At 40.5% G+C, this 17,722-nt stretch overlaps 1 protein-coding gene across 13 annotated transcripts in view; it reads left to right on the top strand.

Moving 5' to 3' along the window:
• TNIK (TRAF2 and NCK interacting kinase) overlaps window positions 1–17,722 on the top strand; it is a 409,498-nt gene that overhangs the window by 82,092 nt on the left and 309,684 nt on the right. For all 13 annotated transcript variants that reach the window (XM_021071173.1, XM_021071170.1, XM_021071167.1 and 10 more), the window contains exon 2: window positions 3,867–3,932. In XM_021071173.1, the coding sequence (XP_020926832.1) occupies window positions 3,867–3,932 (66 nt within the window). The remainder of the gene's footprint in view (window positions 1–3,866; window positions 3,933–17,722) is intronic.

Raw genomic sequence — 17,722 nt, 5'->3', positions numbered from 1 at the left:
GCCTGCATGCAAAGACTAGTCAATGGAGGTGGGGTACTGAGGCCCCCTTGCCTCAGGGGAGGGTAATTTTGAAGAGTGAGTCATTCCCAAACCAGAGCTCCTTTAGCAGCAGATGAAGTCTCTATTCTGCTGCATTGTGTTGACCTTCTCCATCTGTTCAGTCTGGCCTTTCTTCCCTCATTCCCTGCTGGTGTTGATTCCGAGGCACACCCCAATTAACCCTCTGTGTAAATCTCAGCTATTCTCAGAGTCTGTCTCCCGGGGAACCACCCTAATTTGATGATTATTTCCAGTTTGGTTGCCTACCCAAGGCGGGTTGCCAGTCAGACTCTGCAGTCCTGCTGACCTTTGCTTCCGAGCCCCTTGGATGTGTCCCCTGCAAAGAGCCTCTCTCCCCGCAGTTGGAACGGAAGTCTTGGCATTGAGCCTTGGCTCCAACTGGCTAGGCCATATGCCTATTAAAGGACTATTGGAGGAGAAGAAGGGGTCTAGAAGTCAGCTGCCCAGCTCCTCTTGAGACCTGACCATTAAACTCCAGCCCTGAGGAGGGGTCTGTGTGGTGGGGTGACCCCTGGGTGACGAGGCAGGTCCCCCGTTTCTGCTCCTGTTTCCCCCTCTGTCCCTCCTCTGCTTCCCAGGCTCCTTAAGGCAGCTAGTGGTCACCACGTTACAACTCCTTTTTTTCCTTTATATATATATATATATATATCCTTTATATATATATATCCTTCATATATATATTTATATATTATATATAAATATATTTCCTTTATTATATATATATGTGTATATATATATATATATATATATATATAATTAATTTTAGTCAGGAAAAATGAACGTTGAAAACACAATTGAGATATTTCAAGCACATGTAGAACCTTTCTTGAAATTTGTTGCAGAAACGCCACTAAGCAAACAAACTACTGGGAGGCACAGCTTAGAAACAAACAGCAGCTGCCACCATTTGTGGTTTTGTTTTCCCTTTTCCTCATTTCTTTCTAATCCCGTTTGTAATAAAACCTGCTGCTTTAATGGCCTCCTAGTTTAACAAACACAAATTTTCTTTCCCTTCTTGAGGTGCTTCACAGGTGGCCTTGACAGTAGCTTTTAGCTCTGGGGTCTCTCCGTCTACAGAGACCCTTACTGTGTCCTCCTGTGTCCTGGTTCCCTCCAGGATGTTGTCCACACCTCCCTGGCCAGGTGGGGCATAGCTGGAACTTGTGGACTTCTCTTCAGTCAGGATACGAGTCTGTAGTGGGGTTTCTTGCCCTCTTGGTTTTATAACAATGTATAATGCTAATTCCAGTCTTCGTGAGTGACTAAGTGTTTCAACTGTTGGTTTTTCATTTTTGCTTTAAATTGTTTTTTTTTTTTTTTTTTTTTTTTTTTTTTTTGCTTTGCTTTTTAGGGCCGCGCCCGTGGCATATGGAGGTTCCCAGGCTAGGGGTCCAATCGGAGCTGTAGCCACTGGCCCACACCAGAGACACAGCAACGTGGGATCCGAGCCGCGTCTGCAACCTACACCACAGCTCATGGCAATGCCAGATTCTTAACCCACTGAGCGAGGCTGGGGATCGAATCCACAACCTCATGGTTCCTAGTCGGATTCATTAACCACTGAGCCGCAGCGAGAACTCCTAAATTGTTTTTCAATGTGGGATTTTAGAAGGCGCATCGAAAAGGTCTTTTCTTGGGCTTGATTTACTAAAGATTGTCACTTTATTTATTTGCATTTGTATTTTTATTTTTAAGCCCATTTTTTAAGCCCGTTTTTTTATTGAAGTATTGTTGATTTATAGTGTTTCAGGTTTATAGCAACATGATTCAATTATACATGTATATAGTCTTTTAAAAAAAATTTAATGAAGTATAGTTGATTTACAAAGCTGTGATAATTTCTGCTGTACAACACAGTGATTCAGTTATGCATATGCACATATCCATTGATATTTAGATTCTTTCCCATATAGATTATCACAGACTCTTGGGTACAGTTCCAGGTGCTGTATAGCAGGTCCCCGTTGGCCAATCAGACTGCCTCTTTGAAGCACTCTAACTTGTCACATCAAACTCATTTGTCTCCTTTGCCATGAATAGCAGCCCTTCTCCCTTTAAATGGTGTGGGATTCTTCAGCTTGAAAATGATTCCTATTAGATGTGTATAGATTGCTGGCTGTGTACAGGATATGGTGTCAGGCCCTCTCTTCCTTTTCCCCAGAGCTCTCCTGGTAGATGTCATCCCTGTTTAATCTGCCTTGAGACCAAGTTGTTCTCCGGGGCGGGGGGGTGGTTTCTAGGATCCCATAGCTGGGAGGGCAGAGCTGATGTTCAGCCCCGGTCTGCCTGAACCTAAAATCCAGGCTTTCCCCTTCCTGCCTCTCAGACACTGTCATACCACATGGCAGTGCCCCATAAACTTGCTGGAAATGTTTTTCAGGCTAGAGGTTGAAGTCTTTTTTATTTGTCCCTCAGAGGTTTCTTACTTGTTTGTTTTTAAGTGAGTTAGGGAGCTCCCATTGTGGCTTAGCAGGTTAAGAATCTGACTAGTATCCATGAAGATGTGGGTTCGATCCCTAGCCTTGCTTAGTGGGCCAAGGATCTGGCATTGCCACAAGCTGTGCTGTAGCTCACAGATGCTGCTTGGATCCCACGTTGCTTTGGCTGTGGTGTACGCTGGCAGCTGTGGCTCTGATTCGACCTCTAGTCTGGGAACATCCATATGCCACAGGTATGGCCCTTTAAAAAAAAAAAGTGAATCAAAGCCTAACATTTTAAAATGAAGAGATCTGATATTAAACAAAATACTCAGTTTTTCTTAAAAAAAATCTTTAGCCCTGACAAGACTGTGCTCATAGGTTGACATTCTGACTACTGGTACCAGTTAGGATCCCTCTCACCACCCCTACCAAAAGGAGACTTGACTTTCCAGTTTGCCACAGGCCCACCTTGCTCCTTTCCATTACTTGCCTGGGATATGTGGACATGTGTGATTGTGATTCCTGCTCTAGGCCTTTCGAGAAATAATTTCTGTCCAATTAGGAATCAGTAGGGGTCAAAGTCACTTTCTGCCTGAGTTGAATTTTATAGCCTTTTTTTCCCCTACTGTCTGGGACGGTAGTTCAGTGATGATAGCCATGATTATTGGATATTTATTGAGCACTCTAGCATTTAGTTGATGTTGAGGGTTAGCAGACACCTGTTTGGTGGTAAGAACTTGCATAATTCTCTAGTTTGGTTTGCATTCTAAATTCTGCAGGGATTCCCCAGCCACTGAAGGAACTGGAGACCATCTGCAAAAGCGTATTTTGCAGAGGCAGCATTGTCGAGAGGGGAGATGAATCCAAAGAAATAGTTTCTGTGACAGGAAGTTGGGTTGATGCTCTTTTCTTTTGGAAACTATTGACTCCGGGAGGGAAGATTGCCCCACAACACCGGAACACACCGTTTTGAACTGCTGGCGTTCGACACAGTGAACAGCTCAGAAATGTCAAACAGAAAGATCTTAAAAATTAGAGCCCCCTCTGGATGAGTCTTTGATTTTATCCTGATGTGCCTCTAAGTGTATTTCCACTTGAGAGTGAGAAATGTGTTGATTCTTTTTTTATTGTTTCAGTGGAAGACTTGTCTCCTTTTGTCTGATTTAAACATATCTCATAGAAATGTAAAATAGAAACAAATGGATTTTGACTAATTTCATAGCTAGAGCTGAATTAAATTTTAATACTCTTTAATATTAACATATGAGTACCCCCCAAAGCTAAAGTTGTTATTTATTGGCTTATTTCAAATGTGTATTTGCTTTTGATTAAGACAATGCCTGGAATATTATTTCGAATTTTTATTGTTTATTTGTTTTCTTTCAGGATCCTGCAGGGATCTTTGAATTGGTGGAACTTGTTGGCAATGGAACATATGGACAAGTGTATAAGGTAAGTTCATTGAATTTGAACATGGTTTATGTGTGGTTTCGGTTCATAGCAGGCTGAATAGCAGTGCCGTCTGTACTTGTATATGTTTCATAACAGATTTAAAATGAAATAATATACTTATTAATTGACTCTCCATCTTTTAAAATGTATCTGTAGTCCCATTGCTTAAACCAGATTCTGGGGTGTGGGCATTTCGCTTCATCATACATTACAGAGCTTATATCCGACACATGAATTCTGACGTTGCACGTTTGAAGCTCTTTATTTTGCTTTTTAGGGCCATACTTGTAGCATATGGAGGTTCCCAGGCTAGGGGTCAAATTGGAGCTACAGATGCCGGCCTACACCACAGCCACAGCAATGCCAGACCCTTAACCCAGTGAGCGAGGCCAGGGATCGAACCCGAAACCTCTTGCGTCCTAGTCAGATTCCTTTCCACTGTGCCACAACAGGAACTCCAAGTATTTGAAGCTCTTTAAGTGTTTAGTTTCTTTATTTTCATCGCTGCCAGGATTGGTTTTAAAAGGTGAAAAGGATGCTATTTACTTTAGAAATTTAAGCTGTTAAAGTATTGCCACTGTAAAAGAAGATTTGTTACTGGCCTAGGGCATGAGTTAAATGAGTTTAGTAAACAGCATTAGGAGAAAACTGGCCACCTCACCAAGAAAGACCTAGTGCAGCAATGGCTTTCACAAGATAGAAAATAAAAGTCAGACCTGAGTTGAGGTTGAGCTGAGGAATGAAAAGTTCTTTTACTAATTTTGGCTTACAAATTCACTCCAAACATGTTTTTAAAAGGTATTTTTCTCCCAGTGAATGATTTTAGAAAACGACTATTTGGAAAAATGGGTTGGTTCTCCTGATTACCAAAAGAAAGTGGAAATTAACTGTTTTTGGACTAAAGCTCGGGGAGTTTTAGTGAACAAGCTATTGAAATAAATGCTTCAAAACAAAGCAACTGTTTCCTCATGATTATTTCTAGGGAAATATCCACCACTTTCCTGAGTGGTGGTGATATGGGATGGTGTTTCCACTACAGATTATCTCTCTTGTTCTATTTTTAATGAACTGTTTCTCTGAATCCTAAACTTATCTTAGTTGATTAAAATTATTATAGAAGTCATCCAGATTATAATATTTCCAATTCTACAGAATGTAAAAAGTATATGTGTGTATATATTATATATATAATAAATTTAAAATATTTTATATATATATATAATAACTATTTAAACTTTTATTTACCAGGAGGTACACTTTTGTGTCCACTCCAGGGGAAAATTTTTCTCTTACAAGAAATGATTATTTCCTAAAATGTCAACCCCTTGCAATTAGAGATATTGTAGTCTTTCCAAGCTTTTCACTTGACATAGATCCTGTCTGACACAAGAAAGAAAGGTGTCTCAGCAAATGCTTTTAAATACTTTCTGTGAAGATAATTAGGTTGGAAGATTGTATTATTGCATTTTGAGAGATTGGATTGAACTTGTGAATTAACGTGAGCTAATGAATTAAGCCCTGATTTAGGTAGAGAATTACTTCTGATTTACTGTCAATATGGAGGAGCAACTATGCATCGTGTTGGTTTTCTAGTGCCCTGCCCCCATCCTATGCCTCCTGCTTGCAGAATACACATTTGGGAGACACTTCACAGCTTTGTCCATTAATCTAAGAGGTGGACTATATATACATTCCTGCAAGACAGGATAACAAAGAGATAAGGATCCTCAATGAATGATGAGAACATTTGGAAAATGCAGAATTAGCCCTATTTTCTTGTCATCTGAAAAAAAAAAAAAAAGAAAGAAGGAAAAGGAATGAAAAAAAAAAAAGAACAGGAGGTTTCAGAGCTGTAGAGAGGAAAGGAGTTTACTGACTATGGTGTTAGCATTATTGTAAAGAGTGCTCTTCTCTTAGTGGTTGATACAGAATTTTGGCACCTCTCAAGTTGAGGGGAGACTGCAAGGATGGCTATGGTGATCACACTGGACTTTGGGACAGGAGACCTGGTTTCTTTCTACCAGCCCTTTTCTGTGCATTAGTTAAGTGAGAATGCTGTGAGAAATGCTGTGGGGACCTGGAAAGATTTATCTAAAGAATTAAACCACCATACCCAGCTAAGGGTTTGGTTTCTAGGCAACCTACATATATTAGATGGCACCTCCTCAAGGACAGGGAACCTGGGTTTCCTAAGTCACTAATCCAGTCCTGCCATTCCTCTGAGCTCTGAAGGATTAAAACAAACAAACAAAGAAACTGAACTCAAATATATGTGAAGCTAAAGAGAAATGAGTTAGGAAGTGATTGTCTACGTTATAGGTTATACTTAACTTTAGTGGAATAGATATATTTCTAAATACTGTAGACATAAATATAAATTTTATGGCCCTAGGAACAGATTTGAGTACTAAAAAATTCTATGATAAATGTTTTCTTTATGTTAAATATTAAACCTTTGATTTTAATTTTTTGTAACTCCAACTTTGTTGTTCCTGGATTTCATAAAATGAGATATAATTTTATGAACAATTATGTGGATGAAGCCATTCTTTTCTGGAAAGATTCTCATAAGTTTCCTTTATTTAAATTATAGTTGATTTACAGTGTTGGGCCAGTTTCTGCTGTACGGCAAAGTGACTGTCATATATATGACGTATATGCATATATATATGACACACACATATATAAACACGCATTCTTTTTTATTTTATTTTATTTTATTTTATTTTTTTGTCTTTTTTTTTGCCATTTCTTGGGCCGCTCCTACGGCATATGGAAGTTCCCAGGCTAGGGGTCTAATTGGAGCTGTAGCCACTGGCCTACACCAGAGCCACAGCAAAGCGGGATCCGGAGCCGCGTCTGCGACCTACACCACAGCTCATGGCAATGCCAGATCATTAACCCACTGAGCAAGGGCAGGGATCGAACCCTCAACCTCATGGTTCCTAGTCGGATTCGTTAACCACTGCACCACGATGGGAACTCCCACATTCTTTTTTAAATATTATTTTCCATCATGGTCTATCCCAGGAAACTGGATATAGTTCACTGTGCTATAAATAGGACCTTACTGTTTATCCATTCAGAATGTAATAGTTTGCATCTACTAACCTAAAACTCCTAGTCCCTCATAATATGTTTCTTCTAATAAGCTGTCCTAAGAGAATCTTAATACAATTTTATTTACAAGCAGTTTTTAAGAAGCATATTTAATTCAATAAACAAAAGTATATGTAGATATTGAGAACATTTCTTTTTCTTTTTTTTTTTTTTTTTTTTTTTTTTGTCTTTTCAGGGCCACACCTGTGGCATATGGAGGTTCCCAGGCTAGGGATCCAATTGGAGCTGCATCTACCAGCCGACACCACAGCCACAGCAACGTGAGATCTGAGCCTGAGCCACGTCTGTGATGTACACTGTAGCTCATGACAATGCCGAATCTTTAACCTACTGAGTGAGGCCAGGGATCCAACCTGCGTCCTTGTGGCTACTATTCGGATTCGTTACCTCTGAGCCACAACAGGACTTCTTAAGAAAACATTTCTTGATGTATATCTTCATATAAGCCATATACGTCTAGATGTGGAAATGTTTTATATAAAGTTCATTTAGTAATGTTTAGCTTTTCAAAGTTGCTTCTAGTCTTACTCCAAAGTCTAATTTGGTCTGTCCTTGGAAGTTTAGACATGATTATCTTCTAATCACATATTTTGGTCCCAGGTGGTCAAGTGGCAGTTCAGTATCTGTTTTGTTTAGGTTTGCTTTATTTACTGGATAGAATACATAAATAAGGAAGAGTAGAGATTCTCTGTCAGGGTTTTAATGAGGAAATCATCTTTTTGGGCCTAAGTCTCTCATTAAAAAATAAACCAACAAAAGGCCACATATCTGTTTGCTAAAGGCTTTGGCTGTTTATTGGCGTGCCACCTATTGGGACCTAATGGAATCCAGACACGTTTTTGTTAAAAGAGAGTAATTATTTTAGAGGGTCTAAATAATTATTTAATGTTTATTTCTTAAACACCACTAAATTGTAGCCACAGATTTCGAAAAGGAATACTTGTCTATCCTGTTTCTTAATTTGCCTTTTAGAAATATATACTGGTTATTGCAGAGACAGAGACATATTGTATTCCAGGGTGACAACATGAATCAGGAATATAGTGGAGTCCCTCAGTATCTTTCAAGCTTCTTTTAAAACCCTCTTAAGGTTGTAAAGTGTGAAGTAAAGAGGCTATGTTAGTGGGTATAGTGCTTGTTGAGAGAGAACACTATGACCGAGAGAAAGAAAGAGAGTGTGTATGGTGTGTGTTCAAGGGCTGCAAAGGTTCTTATATGTCATCTAGTTCAGTCATTCCTCTGCAGCTGTCTATTCATCCCAGCCTTGATTACCTCTGGTCATGTGGAACTCATTACCTCCCAGTAAATCCGTTTGCTTGAAGTTTCTTTGAATGTTCATTATCTTATTGAGACAAGATTCTGCTTTTCTAAATTTCCAGTGTAAGCTCATTCCATGCCTTCAGAACTATTTAAAAATGTAAATCTTCCTCAATAACCTGGTCCTTCAGATATTTGAAGAAGACTTCTCCTTCCTTCTGCCAAGCACATACTTATGTCTTCTGATCTCCAAGCAGTGTAGCCTTAGTTGCTTAATTCTTTCTTCATATGACATAGACTTGAGATCCTTCATTACCCTGGCTTCTGTCCTGAAGCTATTGTAACATATTAATAAAGACAATACTTAATACTTTCAAATAGTTTTCTATGTCCTGAAACACTTTGTATGTATTGTCTGATTTCTGATTTAATTTCTATAATAATTTCATGAGAACCTTGCTCTCACTTCACGGTCTTTATAACAGTTCCCTCTGTCTAGAATCCTTTGCTCCTGGCTGGCTTCTTCTCCTTCAGGTCCAGCTCAACTGTTACCTCCTCAAGGAAACCGTTTTTCATCCTTGTATCTAATGTAGCCACCCACTGCCTCTGCTTCCCTCCCTTACTGACTTTATCACATCAACTTTGTTTTCTGTCTTCATGGCACTGCCATTCTAAAATTATCTTACTTCTTTGTTTTTTATTCATTAAATAATTTAAATGCATAAATAGAGGAAAATAAGGATAGGGACCTCATATCCTCCATCTGGTACCTAGTAGATAGTGACCTGTGTGGGGTCCAGAATTGAGTTCTGTTTTCCTTGATAGTTCTATTTATATTTATTCTCGTTTTTTTTTTTTCAGCATTTTCCATGAACTATCAGTCTGCTTACTTCAGACATGCATGTTTGCACAAAAGTAATCAACAAAATGCTTTACCTCTTTTTTTATGGTAGGAGATGAGTGTGGATTTTACATTAAATTAATTATTGGTAGTCTGTAGTAGTAAGATCCATGCTGGAAATTTATAAATGAGGCAGATCAATTTTCTGGGGTTCGGTACCCTGGAAGAGGTTCCCAAACTTTACTATACAAAACAGACATTTGGGAAATGACTAAAAATATAGATTTCCAGGCCCAACCTCTCAAATTTTGATGCAGTAGGTCTGGGGTGGAGTGCTGGAATCTACATTTCAAATAACTATATGAGTTCATTCTGATGTGCAGACTCTGGAGCCACACCTCCAGAAACTGCAAAAATGACATAGGTTATCCTGTTATAGGACCATTTGAGTGCATTCTAATCCTAACATTATCTGTAATCATTTACTTTAGGATTTTCATACTGACTCTAACATGCATAAACTGAGAAAAGTAAAAAAAGCACAAAGGTCTTGACCTGAGATGTGATGCCAGTCATTTTCAACATACGCATTCTGAGATTTGACATTCGCTGTTTTTATTTGACATGCTTGTGATTACAGTTTAAGGTTGTTTCTGAATAATTTGACTCAAGACCTGAGAATCGATATGGTCAAAACTGACCTGGTATAGATAGAAGAATCCGAGCCTGTTGCATGAGATTTCCTTAAATCTGTATATTGGGATCTCTCTCTCTCTCTCTCTCTTTTTTTTTTTTTTGTCTTTTTGCCATTTCTTGGGCTGCTCCCGCGGCATATAGAGGTTCCCAGGCTAGGGGTCTAATCTGAGCTGTAGCTGCCGGCCTATGCCAGAGCCACAGCAACGCGGGATCTGAGCAGTGTCTGCGACCTACACCACAGCTCACGGCAACGCCGGATCGTTAACCCACTGAGCAAGGGCAGGGATCGAACCCGAAACCCCATGGTTCCTAGTCAGATTCGTTAACCACTGTGCCACAATGGGAACTCCTGTATATTGGGACCTCTTAATAAATCTTCTGGTGAAGTAAGATGTGGCATTTTCGTAGTAAGCTTATTAACAGTCTTGATATGGAGGTGATTCTGTGACATACTCAGGATGCAATGTAGCTTTTCATTGTCTATTGTAATGAATCATGAATTATGCTATTCACTTCTTGCTTGGTAAGGAATGAGTATGTGAGAATGTTGTTTCTTAGATAATAGTGGCATTTGTTTTTTTAAGCAAGAATTCCAATATAAAGAGTACATTATTTCACATTTGTTTAGTGCCAATGAAGAAAGCCCTGTGCTTTGTGTAGGAAGAATATGGGGCCAACTGAGGTGGTTCCTACTCTAAGACATGTGCAGTCAGCTTAACTAATGAGGACTCTTGAGTGCTAAGTCTGTGGTGAGGATTTTCATATATGTTGTCTTAGTTACTCTTCATGATTTTATTTTATTTTTTTGGCTGTGCCCATAACATGTGGAAGTTCCCAGGCCATGGATAGGACCTAAGCCACAGCAGTGACCTGAGGCACAGCAGTGACAGTGCCAGATTCTTAACTGGCTAAGCCACCAGGGGACTCCCACTCCTTGTGATTTTATTTTTATTTTTATTTATTTTTTTTGCTTTTTAGGGCTGTATAGAGGTTCCCAGGCTAGGGGTCAAATTGGAGCTGTAGCTGCTGGCCTACGCCACAGCCACAGCAACAGGAGCCAAGCCACATCTGCTACCTATAGCACAACTCACGGCAACGCCGGATCTTTAACCCACTGAGCAAGGCCAGGGATCTAACCTGAGTCCTCATGGATGCTAGTCAGATTCATTAACTGATGAGCCATGAGGGAACTCCTTCTTGTGATTTTATAGGGGAGCAGACTAAAGCACATTTACTAAACCGCATTATCCTTTCAAGGCAGGGTTTCTCGACCTAGGCACTGCTGACGTTTTGGGTGGGCTAGCTCTTTGCTGTTGCGGAGGGCTGTCCTATGCATTGTAGGATGTTTAGCAGCATCCTGGGACCCTACCCATGAGATGCCAGTAACACCCCAAAGTCCTGACAATTAGAAATGTCTCCAGACTTTGCCAGATGTCTCCTGAGGTACACAATCACCCTCCATTGAGAACCACTTTTCTAAAAATAAGACAAAATGGTAAAACTCTGTCATAAAATTGATGTCCCAACAGAGGCAGTGGGAGTGTAGGCTATGGAGCAATTACTGCTGTCCAGGCAGATTGGGGACCTGAATGGACTGTGGGAAGGGGGGGAGTTGAAAAAAGCTTATAGGCCTTGGTATCTACCCATCTTGGGGTGTAATTTGGCATTTTCATAAGTGGAAAGCATTTTCATAATGATGAGGACTTTGGAGCAAGACTGAGCTGGCATCCCAGTCTGGTTCTGCCTCGTTCTAGTTATGTGAAGCTGGCCAATCTACTCTCTGAGCCTGGATTTCCTCATCTGTTAGGAATATATAGGGTAGGCTTATTGTGAAAACTGAAGTGTAATGTGTGGAGAAGCCCCTAGCCCAGTTCCTGACCCGTAGTAGGCACTCGGCAACCTTTTCTTCTTCTATACGCATGTCCAGCTTACCAGTTCTTTTCCATGGTCTTAGTTTAACAGAAGAATTTCTGATGTGAAAGAAGCATTCATAGAAGATTAAGTCAGAAACACACATATCATTGTGTTTCACCTTCTACCTTTGATTTCTTGATATTTATGTAGCCTCAGAATTGTATTATGTATATTAAATCTGATTCGTCATACTTCTTATATGGGCATTTGATAAAATTGCCATTTAGATACTATAGTTGGCCTTTAATGTTTTAAAAAAGCCAATTTCTCAACAATTTGTAAAAACAAGGTAGATTATTAGAGGAAATGAGATGAATTAGGTTTAGTACTCTGGAACTTCAGTGAGGTGAGAGTGATTTTTTTTAAAAAAAGGCTATTTTATAAATTTAGGGGAAGAATCAACAATATTTCCTCTTAAGGTAGTCTTACTGTGAGAGGAGTGGGGTAGTAAGGACCTCACTTGGGAGCTGAAGGTCTGTCATTCTGGGTTTTGTTCTACCTCTAACTTGCCGTAGCTTTGAGCTTGCACATCACCACTTAGAGCTTCAGTTTTTCTCATCTGTAAAAGGAGAATAAAATACCTCTCCTGATATGCCCCATCAACTTACTGTGAGATTGAAATGCATTAAGGACTATGAAAGTATTCTGTTAAATTTAAACTGTTATGTACCCTTAAGGTTTGATGATTGCTGTTATCATTTATGAGGTAGATGGTAGTTCTGTGTACAAGGATGAGGGAAGTATACTCCTGTGTTGTTCTTTCCTTTCTTCATCTTTATGCCCATGATGCTGTGTGTTACCAAGGACATGAGAGTCCCCTCCAGGTGGCCTGACTCTAGCTCCAGATTCATTCTTGTACCCCTTCTGTTTTGTGATCTTCAGGCAGACAGGGTCTTTGGATTGAGTGGAGGTCTCTCTGGTTTTGCCTTTGCCTGACCTTTGTCTCACTGACATTTGTTAGCTAGTTAGTCACATTTCCCAAAGTATGTTCAGTGGAACCCAAGATCAGCTCTGTGAAAAAAAGGAGTAGAGTGACAGAAGAAGTTTTCACAGCGTTACTAACCATCCCTGCCTCTCGAACATTAGCATTTATAGTACTTTGTTTTATCCAATATTTCCCCAACTTATTTAACTATGGAATCTTATTTTTCCTCTCCCTGTCCAAGTAACCCCCATTAATGTCTCTTGAAACTATTCCATGGAACACAGAAAATCAGGATGGCTTATGTCCAGTGCCATAGGTAAGTGCCCATCTCCACATTGCTGCAGCCTCTGAATCATCTGCTAGATCGGGCATTTTATGTAAAACATTGCTGCAGGTCTGTCTTTCTCATTTCCTTATAAACCAGGCTCTTGGGCCAGGTCTGTTATGTTGATTGCATTTTAAAATATTTTTTGTACCATTTATAGTAAAAGATTACCTATTAAGATAAATTAATGGTATAGCCCAAGGGTGCTAGTCCGTTTCATTCAGTTAGATTTTTTGTTTCTTTGTTTTTTGTAGCTGCCAAAAATCCCAAGCACTGTTTTTCTAGGAGTGCAGAAATTGTGATTTTTAACATTAAATAGACAAAACATCTCTAAGATGCTGTAGGACATGCAAAAGCATCATTCTTAGTCACAGGTTCATTTGACTAGCTAAGGCTTTAGGATTATTTAGTTATTATTATTACCTCCCAGAGAGTACTTTAATGGCAGTTGGCCAGAATTATAAGTAACAATCTTACTCCTGCCCCATAAATAGAATCATTTGCTTTTGAAATGGGTTGGCTTGATGTGCTTTTCCAAGATCCCTCTGTACTTTGCATCTAATTTGACTCCAGACCATGCTGCCTTATGCTCTGATCCAGTGGGAATAATGAATTAGATGGTTTGCTGGGTAAACACAGAGGGAAGGAAGACCTTTGTGAGTCTGTGTGCCATATGCATCAGGAAGGTCACTTTCTTTGCTGGGTGGCAGGACCTCCAGAGTTGCTTGCAGGGGACTTTGTAGGATTTCTTGTTCCTACTGGTGGTTTTCAGCCCTCACTACTTATGGAAATCATCTGGATAACTTAGAAAAACTGAAACATATCTGGGCCCTTCTCTAGAGATTTGGTTTTAGTGTGTCTGCTGTAGGGCTGGGTAAAGCTGGTTTCCAGAACTTCCTAAATACCTCTTACAGGCAGCCAGGGTTGAGATCCACTGGGCTCAGGTTCTGCCTCTCAGGTGGCATAAAGGCTCTTTTTGGTGTCTTTGACTTTGGGGTGGAGTCTCATCCATCCTTATCTCTATCTTGGGTTTTTCTTTCCCTCATTTATTTCTTTAGCCTCAGCCTTTTCAATAAACATCTATTACTGTCTTGGCAGGTGTATGCCCACTTTTCACTAGAAGTGTTGGGATGGTTTTAGCTTGAAATACTTCTCTTCCATCTCCTATCAGTGAATTGCCAGGTAACTTGATGCACAGCACCCTGGTGACCTGCAGTTTTTAGTTCTCACAACACCCTTAATGACTTGGCGATTATAAAGCAGTCTCAAGTAATTAAACAATCAATAGTTACTATGTTAAGTGCCGTTATTTGAGGGTGTTTGCGACTTGTGAAATGAAACTCCATCAGGATTATGTTGAAGACGTTAGGGCTGTGCCCAGTTTTAACTAGTTAAACCTGTTAAACATTGGAGACTCTTTTTAAAAGAATAATCAATTAATTGGGGCCCTAGATTGAATTTCTTATCTCTGTGGTTTAACCTCAAATATGATTTTACTGAGTCCACTTGGATATTTTGCACACACAGAAATAAATATCTGCTGTATTGTAGGCAAATATATACTCCCTACTAAGTAGGAGCCCTGTTCTGCCGTGAGGCTCTGGAATGGGGGGAGGAAGCACTGCTCAAGCCTCCAAATTAGGTCGAGTCCAACCTCTTCTGTGAGTGCTGTGGCCTTGGGCATGGCTTTTGGTCCTGTTGCTTACTTTCCAACTGCTGTCTCTTTTGTCCCCATCTACAAGAAAGGAAGGGAAGATAGCAGTTGGCTCACAGAGAACCCTTAGTAAACACAATCTAGCTACTGTCATGTAAATACAAGATCATTTTTCTGGTCTACAGGGCAGAGTTCTGAACTAAATCATGTGAAGTGCCCTGTCACCTTTAGGGGGAAGGTGCTCTATCTTGTTTTAGAAAAGCTGCCCATGATTACAAAATCTAGCCCGTTGGGACATATAGTCTTTGGCAGGCTACTGGCATGTTCCAGGTGATGCTTTTCTTTTTTCTTTTCTTTTCTTTTTTGCTTTATAGGGCCACACCCATGGCATATGGAAGTTCCCAGGCTAGCAGTCAAATCAGAGCTACAGCTGCCAGCCTATGCCACAGCCACAGCAATGCCAGATCCAAGCTGTGTCTGCAACCTACACCACAGCTCATGGCAATGCCAGATCCTTAACCCACTGAGCGAGGCCAGGGATCAAAGCCGCATCCTCATGGATCCTAGTCAGGTTCGTTAATCGCTGAGCCACAAAGGGAGCTCCCCAGATAATGCTTTTCTTAACGTGTTTCCTGAGAAATTCAGTTTGGGGCTGTACATCACATTCAGTGTGAGGCTCTTAGATGAATTTACTAGAAATCTTGCTACTTTTAAATTTTGCCTCTCTCTCTCTCCACTCTTCCTCCGCGCCTTTTGTTGTGGTAAAATATACATGCCATAAAATATTGTTCAGTAACATTAAGTGCATTCACATTGTTGTGCAATTGTCATCATTATCCAAATCCAGAACTTTTTCATCACCCCAGACTGAAACTTTTTACTCATTAAACAATAATTCCCTCTCCCCCACTTTCCCCTTTTATCCCCAGCCCCTGGTATTTCTTTTTAAAAATACCCCTGGTAAACTTAATTATAGAGATGATGGTTTCCTGGAGAATTTCTTGTGACATTGGCTCACCAGCAAGCCTGGAAGGGCCCTGCACACCTGCGTGCCCGTGTCTTGGCATCCTCCAGGTGACTGGCTGCCCATACCTGCAGAGCTGCATCTTGTTCTCAGAAGCTGAAACTGGCTACAACCCTTGATTTTTCTACCCCGTTTATATCTTAATAAAACAATTTTTCAGATAGAGTTAGAAGTAGAGGTAGAGGTCAATAAAAAAAATGTGCAAGCGTTTTGTAGGAATTCTAACAGGGTGTTGTCAATGATTTCTCTATTCAGCTATTCCAGGCTGTGGTTATTTTTACTATTTTATTTTATTATATTATTTTTATCTTTTTAGGGCCACACCTGCGGCATATGGAAGTTCCCAGGTAAGGGGTCGAAATAGAGCTGTAGCTGGTGGCCTGCACTGCAGCCACAGCAACCCCAGATCAGAGCTGCTTCTGAGACCTACACCACAGCTCACGTCAATGCTGGATCCTTAACCCACTGAGTAAAGCCAGGGATCGAAACCCATGTCCTCATGGATACTAGTCCAGTTTGTTACTGCTGAGCCATGACAGGAACTCCTGGACTGTGGTTATTTTTATTACAATTTTATAAAGGTGATTTATTCCCTTTTACCTTTAATGTATCAACTATTTTCAATTTTTAGTAGGAAAATGTTTTCCACAGGAAACTTCAGTGTTGAATACAGTGGCAGAATGTTCTGGAAGGAGATAGTGGGGGTGTCCCTCGGCCAGTGCACCACTCCCCTGAGCTCCACTTCTGCATTGACCCACAGGGCGACCCCACACTTGGGTCCCCAGGCCTGGATTCCTCCTGATGTGACCTCTGCCTCCCCCTCCAGCCTTGTCTTTGACTGACCCTGGCTCACTGTGTGTTGAACACTGGGCCTCTATGCCTGCAGCCTCTGCTTACCCCTGCCTGCTACCCAACATCCTTAACACTTGACTTGAGCAGCAGCCCCCCTCTGCCTCACTCTGGGACACACGCTGACCTCTTCTCATCGTCCTGACCTCAATGTTCTATCTGGCTGTTTCCACTCTAAACTCAGAGCTCCTTGAGTTCTGGAACATTACCTTACTTTTTCTTTAGTGCCAATGCAGGGTTGATGGTTAAAATTATCAACTTACAAAAATATATATTTACCACTGTCATGTTTTGCTGAGGTTGGTTGCCCTATCTCAGTGAAATATGTGTCAGTTTTGCTTAATCTCAACAGTTTTAGCATGTTAATCAAGGCAACTGACACTAAATATAATATTTCATAACAACCAACAGCCACTCAACACTGATAAGTTAAATAAAACCAGTGTCAACCTATCATGCAATGTAAGATAAAGTAGATAGGATAAGGAAAAAAACGTTTTCCTTTCTTTCTAAAACTGGTTTCATGGACATGATTCTAAAATTGTCCCAGTGCCTAAACCCAAGAGGCTACAGCCCATTAAAACTTGTAAAGACCCTGTTATACAATTCTGGGAACAGAGGTAGGTTTTCTTAGGTTTTTCCTTTTCTACCCTGACTCTTGGACTATGGACTTAAAAATCAATATTGGTGATTATGACAGTTTTCATAAAACCGTCATGATTTCATTTGATCATCACAAGTGAGATAAAAGGGGTATGATTATCTCTGGTTTTTTTTCTTTCTTTTTTTTTTTTTTTTTTATGGCCACACCCATGGCACATGGAGGTTCCCAGGCTAGGGGCTGAATCAGAGCTGTAGCCGCCAGCCTACACCACAGCCACAGCAACGTGAGGTGCGAGCCACGTCTGCAACCTACACCACAGCTCACGGCAATGCCAGATCCCCGGCCCACTGAGCAAGGGCAGGGATCGAACCCGCATCCTCGTGGATCCTAGTCAGATTCATTTCCACTGCATCAGAGTGGGAACCCCCAGATTATCTCTGTTTGAAAGTCAAAGTTGAGGTCTCAGTTTATAAATGACTTTCCTTAGGTCACCAGGTAAATGACAGAGCCTGACTCATAGTCAAATAGCCTGAATTCCCTTAACTCCATACTGAAGCTTCCCAGGAAGAAATCTTAGGTGG

Source organism: Sus scrofa, chromosome 13 (assembly GCF_000003025.6).
Source record: "Sus scrofa isolate TJ Tabasco breed Duroc chromosome 13, Sscrofa11.1, whole genome shotgun sequence".
Lineage (NCBI taxonomy): Eukaryota > Metazoa > Chordata > Mammalia > Artiodactyla > Suidae > Sus > Sus scrofa.
The sequence above is the reverse complement of the archived record's forward strand: the minus strand, read 5'-3'. Positions and strand labels throughout refer to the sequence as shown.